General features: G+C 37.8%; 1 protein-coding gene across 5 annotated transcripts in view; it reads right to left on the reverse strand.

The window, feature by feature from the left end:
* Window positions 1–7,173, reverse strand: part of Phka1 (phosphorylase kinase, alpha 1 (muscle)) — a 152,150-nt gene that overhangs the window by 76,554 nt on the left and 68,423 nt on the right. For all 5 annotated transcript variants that reach the window (XM_005401695.2, XM_013502821.1, XM_005401692.2 and 2 more), the window contains exons 11-13: window positions 4,236–4,331; window positions 3,156–3,263; window positions 1,753–1,831 (exon numbers count right to left, since the gene is read on the reverse strand). In XM_005401695.2, coding sequence (XP_005401752.1) covers window positions 1,753–1,831; window positions 3,156–3,263; window positions 4,236–4,331 — 283 coding nt within the window. The remainder of the gene's footprint in view (window positions 1–1,752; window positions 1,832–3,155; window positions 3,264–4,235; window positions 4,332–7,173) is intronic.

Raw genomic sequence — 7,173 nt, forward strand, 5'->3', positions numbered from 1 at the left:
CCAGGCACTCAGAGACTGCTGTTGCCATGGTACAAAGCGGACTAGCTACTTCCCAGGATGTTGGTTTACCTTAGCACCATCCATATGACACTGGTTTTACTGGCATGCAGAATACAAGAGTTATGGTGTCAGGGAGGCTTCCTCTTAGATTTCAAAGGAAGGCCTGGGAACCTAGGGAAGGAGCCCCTGATAGGGAAGTACATGAAGCTGTTGGAATGAAGACAAAGGTGAAGTGGAGACCTAGGAAGTCAGAGATACAGGAACATAACATTTCTGTGGAGGAAAGCTGCAGGCCATGAATGGAGTCAGCCTAAGAGAGAGGTCATATGGACTGTAACCAGCAAGACTACAGAGGTGAGATCACCCAAGCCCTTTGGAAATCACATTTTACCAACATGCACCCCAGATGCCAGATATGAAGCTACAGGACTCAATGTTTGCCCTGCTGGGTTTTGGTCTTGCTTTGGTCCAAAGGTTTTGGTCTTCCTTTACCATCCCCCTATTCTTCCCTTTGGAATAGGAATGTTTACCCTCTGCCATTGTCTCTTGGGATTGTTTAACTTGTTTTTTAATTTTTACAGAGATTCACAGCTTATAATTTGCCCTGAGTTTCAGGAAAGACTTGGACTTGTAAAATGTCAGTACTATTGAGACTTTGGGGAAGAGATTGTTGCACTTCTGGTTGTATGTAGGATAGTTGTATTATGTTAGGTGTAATTATGAACTCACTGTTAACTTTATTTGGAGATTAAGGACATGTGTTTGGTTGTAAAGTTGACAGGGCTGTTGTATCAACTTCACTGGATTAAAAACTGCCTCGTAGATTAGTAAAGCACACTCATGGGTATGTCTGGTTTGGTCAGCGAAGTATAACTTTAAGTAGTCTACATAGTCCCTCACCCATTTTTCCCTGCTGCTGTTCTCTGCTCTGCTTTCCAGCTGCCATGAACTATGCAGCTTTGCTCTGTCATGCCCTTCTGGCATGAAGCCTTAGATTCTTTTAACCATGGACCAAATACTCTGAAACCATGAGCTAGATTAAACCTTTCCTCCTTTAAAATGTGTGTGTGTGTGTGTGTGTGTGTGTGTGTGTGTGTGTGTGTGTGTAGTATTGCATCTCAGGCATACTCTTCACAGAGGTAATGATCAGAAGCAAGTTTATTATGAGGGAGATAGCCCTAGCAAATGAATACATGGATATATGTACATACAGAAAGAGTGTGAGAGTAAGTAAAAAATCCAAAGGAAGACACGAAAAGAAAGTACTAGCTGGAAAAGCTCATGAAAATTGGTTTGAGAAAGCAGAGATAAATGGGAGGCTACAATGCCTTAACAATGAAAAGAAAAGAGATTCCTGAAATATGAAGTGATAAGTAGTATTTTGGACTTCTGTGATATTGCATGTCATTCATTTGCTTATGATTAATAGTAATCTTTGCTTATTTGTTTGTTTTGAGGCAGGGTCTCACTATGCAGTTCAGGCTGGCCTTGAAATCACAACGTAGACCAGGTTGGTCTTGAACTTATGGCAATTCTCTTGCCTCAGCCTCCTGAGTGCTGAGATTACAGGAGAGTGCAAGCACACCCATTTTAAGATTAACAGTAATTTTAAAATCAAACTGAACCAAGTTAATTATATACTTCACAAAATACAAAATGAAGAATAAATCTATAATTTACTGGCTCAATGATCTCTGCCCCTAACCAGACCTTTAATATACAATTTCTCCTGCTAGAAATAAGAATACATACCTTGAACCACGACATCTGGCTTAGGTACAGTAGAAAACCTACGATTCAGGGGATCAACTTCACCAGGAGCTAAAAATCCCTAAAGACCCCCCAAAAGGAAAGATTATTAAATCTCAAACAAATAAAAAAGCTAATGTTTTAGGGGAAACATCAGAAAGGAAACAAATAACTTCCCTGGATGAAAATGTTTGAACTCTGAGAATTCATATCACAATTAATTTAATCTGAAGTTTATTTCTACTGGCTACCATAAAACCCTTTCTGAGAGTTTTAAGTAACTAGTTTTTCATTACTCTTCTATCTTCTCTGGGTATACATATGATGACACATATTAAAATGATCAGACCACAAAGCCTATTATCAATAATTTATTAGTTCTGTTATCTCTCATTTCTTCATCTGTTTCTTGGGCTTTTGGTTCAAAGGAAATTTTTTGACTTGAGTTTCTTTCCATTATAAAATGGGATAAACATAACCATTTTGTCTCTAAGAATACTGCTCATCTCCTTTTGTCATTACATTTAATTTATTCTAATTGAATGAAAAAGTTACCAGGGAAGATTACTTTAAACAATCATTCTATCTCTTTTGCTAGATTCATGTTCACATCAACTGAAGATAATCAAACAGCCATGGATACAGGAAAAAAAACAAAACAAACAAAAACAATTCCAGAAAATAAATGAGTCATTTATAAACAAGTCAAATAATCTGTCTCAGAAAGGGCAGCTATGTCCCAAACTCATCCCTTAGGAATCTGGGTTATATCATATCGAAGTAACCTACAGTGCAGAAACATATTTGCCAGTAAACCTGGGCAACTTGAAAAAGAGAACCCTTTTGTGTAGGTTCAAAATGCCACAGAGAAGCTGGATGTAAAGTCAGAAGTGCCTCATTAAGGTCTTTCTCAAAATTTGACATAAGGAATATTTAGAGCACCCCTTACTAAAAAACAAACAAAAAAATTTGAAACAACCAAACAAAAAGACTACAGTGTTCCTGACCAGTTTTCAGGATTCCTAAAACTGGTTAGTTAATTAAATTAAAGAACCGAACATTATGTTGCCTGGGAAAGTTAGCACTTAATCCACTGCCAGTAATTACTAAGCACAATTGCACTTAATCACCAGGCAAGACACCAAGGAGAGTTTTGGAAGGGAAACTTGATTCCTGAGCTGCTCCAAGTATAATGCCAAAGTAGAGGGCCCTGGGCAGTATGAGGGATCTGGCTGCTAGGGAGCAGGAGATCTTTGTTAAGCACTGGCCATACTTCACACTCTGAGAACCTACAGGAAAAGCTATATTTAAGGCAAAAGGCAAATGACATCCTTCAGTTTTAACACGCTACTCACAAATCTCATTACTATGGTGACTAAGGCAGAAAAAGGTGGGTTGGCCCTTACCTCTGCTATTAAGCTTCCTAAAATGTACAGGGACTGACCCCACATATGAGGCAACTTTCCCATAGGTACTCGGTCCACAGTATGAGGATTCTGATATTCTTCATCAACCTAAACAAAAAGATGAAGAGGTCAGATGAGAGGTAACAGAAGGGTTAAGATACTAGATAATTAAAGGCTAAATCTAGATATTGATTCCTAGCCTATATAGTTACATAGGCAATTCACTGAGAATTAAAGCACTATAACAACAGTTTAGGGTTGGGGATGTAGCTGTGTGGTAGAGCACTTGTCTCGTGTGCTCCAGGCCCAGAGTTCCATCCCCAGACTGCAAAACAAAACAAAACGAAACAAAAACTCCATGGTTCGGGGTAGCACCCCTTAGATCCCCAAACTATAATGTATGTACAAATAATCCGAGGATCTTCCTTAAATGCCAATTCTGATTCAGTAGGTGTGCAGAAGGGCCAGATTTCTATTTTTTTTTTTTTTCCCTCCGGTACCGGGAACTGAACTCACAACCTTGCGCTTGCCAGGCAGGCGCTTTGCCACTGAGCTAAATCCCCAGCCCCCAGATTTCTATTTTTAACAATGCTCAGATAATGCTGCTGATGTTGCTAGGAGGTTATTCTCCCCAGCCCCACAAGAATGAAAGATTGTACCTCTCCCATGTTTAATTCTCTTTCACAACAGAAAAGATAAACAATGGTATACTCAACTGGCATTTTGGGAAAGTGAAGACAGAAAATCATATTCCAAGCCTGATTTACTCAAACAATCTCTGGTTAAACTGAGAATTCAAAACCCTGAGAGCTCACACAGAATATCACTGTACTTGTACTATTGATCTCTATGTCTTTCTCAGCATTAAGGTTTGGCCTCAATCTTAACATGTTGCACGACAGTACCATAACTGCGAATGCTTTAATGATTTATTTTTAAAGGAATAAAACATATTCTACTGTGCTATACCTAAAGACAAGGTTTTAGAACATAATCATCAGATGATTAAAAATTATTTGAGTCAAATGAAGTGAGACGTGGCTCCTTTTCTGGTCACTGTTACAGCATTGTCCAACTCACCCTGTCAGGGGGGACACTGTACAACTCTGGCAGAAGTAGGACTCCATTTTTGCCCTTAATGAGGACTGCTTCAAGAGCCTCTCTGTACTCTTGAACCTGTAGAGCAATGAAAAGCAGAAAAACAAATTTACAGAGAGTTCCTGTGGGGACACAGGAAAGGGCTATGACCAAAGAAGGCAAAGGAATTTATTTAATCAAGTAAAAGGTAGAGGAAAGGGGACTAGTGCTTAATAAACACTTGTTATAACCAAGTATCCTAGGATGTCTGCATACTTTAATGATTTAACTTTATTTTTAAATTTATTTTTAATTAATTAATCAATTAATTAATTTTTTGGAACCAGGAACTGAACTCAGGACCTCGTGCTTGCCAGGCAGGTGCTGTGCTGCTGAGCTATACCCCCGGCCCCAATGCTTCTAATTTTAACTGTCCTACTAGATATGTGTAATTGAACCCTCTACAGGACAATTAAGGTTTGAAAAGGTTCTGAACTTGTGGAAGATTGCAGAGCAAGTCCATGGGTGAGTCCAGAGTTTAGACCAAGTCAGCTTACCTCCAAAGATATGTTTGATCCACTATGTATTACCTTCTTGACTTTAGAATGCACTCATTTTAAAAACTGTATTTGACCTGCCAAGTTCAGATTCTAGAATGGTCAGGTTTATCTTCTTTGCTTAATAACTTTCTGAAACTTAGGAATATATAAAATGTAAAACAAAACAAGGGCTGGGGATGTAGCTTAGTAGTTGAGAGCTTATCTGACATGCATGAGGCTCTGGTTTTGATCCTTACTACCACAGAAACAAAATCTGTCAGTTACAGTGGAAAAAAAGATGATTATGCTATAACATTTGTTTTGAAAAGCAACTTTTCTCCAGTGCATGTGCTAGATTAAAGAACAATTTGAATATGACATGAATTTCATGTTTGCTTATGCATTTTATCCTGGGAGCACACTCAGCTGAATTGAGCTGTATAAGAATAAACAATACACATACATGCACACACCTCAAGAGGACAATGAACCACATCCATCCGCATCTGCTGTTATAACTTCCCATCCAAATTTCAGATCACCCTCCTTCAGACAACCCTCTGTTCACCACTTGATAACTCACAAACTGTAGCCCTTTGATAGCCACCCTGGCAATGCAGCTATGTGCTTTCTTCTTTAATTTCCTCCTTCTTTAGTCTGTCTCAGCTTGCTTTAAAACTTCCCCTCTAGGGGCTGGGCATTTAGCTCAGCGGCACAGCGCCTACCTGGCAAGCATGAGGTCCTGAGTTCGATTCCCGGTACCGGAAAAAACCCAAAACAACCCCCGAACAAACAAAAAATTTTTCCCCTCTACGTTCTTTCCCCCTAATTTCTCTCATTCATTTTTGTCTCTCTTTTCTTCTCTTTCTTTTGCACACAGGCTGGCAGAAATGGGTGCCAAGTAAATGAGCTGGTGGGAACAAGGGTACACACAGTTACAAGCAAATTAGGTCCTTTTAAGGTAAAGGTACCATAACTATTGTGGTGTTTATGTATTTCTGAACTAGTAACATGTAGAAAGCTGTGAAACTCTTTTACTATCCTCTTATCTTTTTGTTTCTTAGTCCATTTTTCATGATCCCTTTAGCTTTTAATTTTCTAATTTTAAAGAGAAAAAAATAAAAATAACAAAAGAGTTTCAAAACAGGTTAGTAGGAGAGTTAAAATAATTAATATGCTGCATATTGTTGTCTTTATAGTAGTTACTCAAAGTACAAGATATAGGTATGATATCTTATTCAAACAATATTAGCACAAACTTTTCAATGAACTAAGAGAAACTAGCTGTATAACTATCTTAACTACCGTGTGTGTGTATATATATATATATTTTTTTTTCCTTTTTCCTTCATTCTTTTACCCTTTTCCCCATCACAATTTCTCTTTTCTTTTGAACAGTTGCTTCCCAATTCACAATATCTATTGTACATTTTGGATCTTATTTACTCTTATTTACTCATTCAGTTTCTCACACTAGTGAGACACTATGATGTTTACACATATGAATCTGATTTATTTCACTTATGAGTATGGTCTTGAGTGGCGTCCATTTACCTATGAAAGTCTCAAGTTTATCCTTCTTTATGACTGAGTAGTACTCCATTATATATTTTACATCGTTTTTATACATTTCTTGGTTGATGGGCATTTGGGCTGTTTCCAAGATCTAGCTATTATAAATTGTGCTGCTATAAACATGGGTACGCATATATCAGTGTGGTATGAAGTTTTTAATTCTTCTGGGAAAATACTCAGAAGGGGAATAGGTGGGTCAAATGAGACCTGTAATCCTAGTTTTTCAAGGAATTGTCACATCAATTACCACTGTGGTTGACCAGTCTAAACTCCCAAACAGTGGAGAAGGGTTCCTTTTTCTTCACATTCCTGCCAGCATTTGTTTTTGGTTGATTACTAGATGGCAGCCATTCTTTCTGGGGTGAGATGGAATCTCAGTGTTGTTTTAATTTGCAATCCTTGAATGACCAGTGCTGTTGAACATTTTTTCATGTATTTATTTTTGAATTGTTTTTCTTTATCTGAGAAGTGTGTATTCATCTCAGATGGACATTTTTGGACTGGGTCTTTGAATTTGGGGGGTCTGACTTTTTTCAATTCTTTATATGTGTTAGATAGAAGTCCTTTGTTTGAGGGACAGTGGGCTAAAATTTTCCCACTCTGTGGGTTGAATTTTCATTTTGCTGGTGATTTCTTTTGTTGTGCATAATCTTTTTTTTTCTTATTTTAGAAATAAAAGGAGGAAAATACTAACAGATCGACAACGTTTTACAAAATAGCAAAGGATCAGTACAGACATTACAGAGTTACAAACAGAGTGGTAGGGAATTAACAATGCTTATTGTATTACATATTGATATCTTCAATGTAGTTTCTCATGAAAACAC

The sequence above is a fragment of the Chinchilla lanigera genome, unplaced genomic scaffold (assembly GCF_000276665.1).
Source record: "Chinchilla lanigera isolate Chin_1 unplaced genomic scaffold, ChiLan1.0 scaffold00074, whole genome shotgun sequence".
Classification (NCBI taxonomy): domain Eukaryota; kingdom Metazoa; phylum Chordata; class Mammalia; order Rodentia; family Chinchillidae; genus Chinchilla; species Chinchilla lanigera.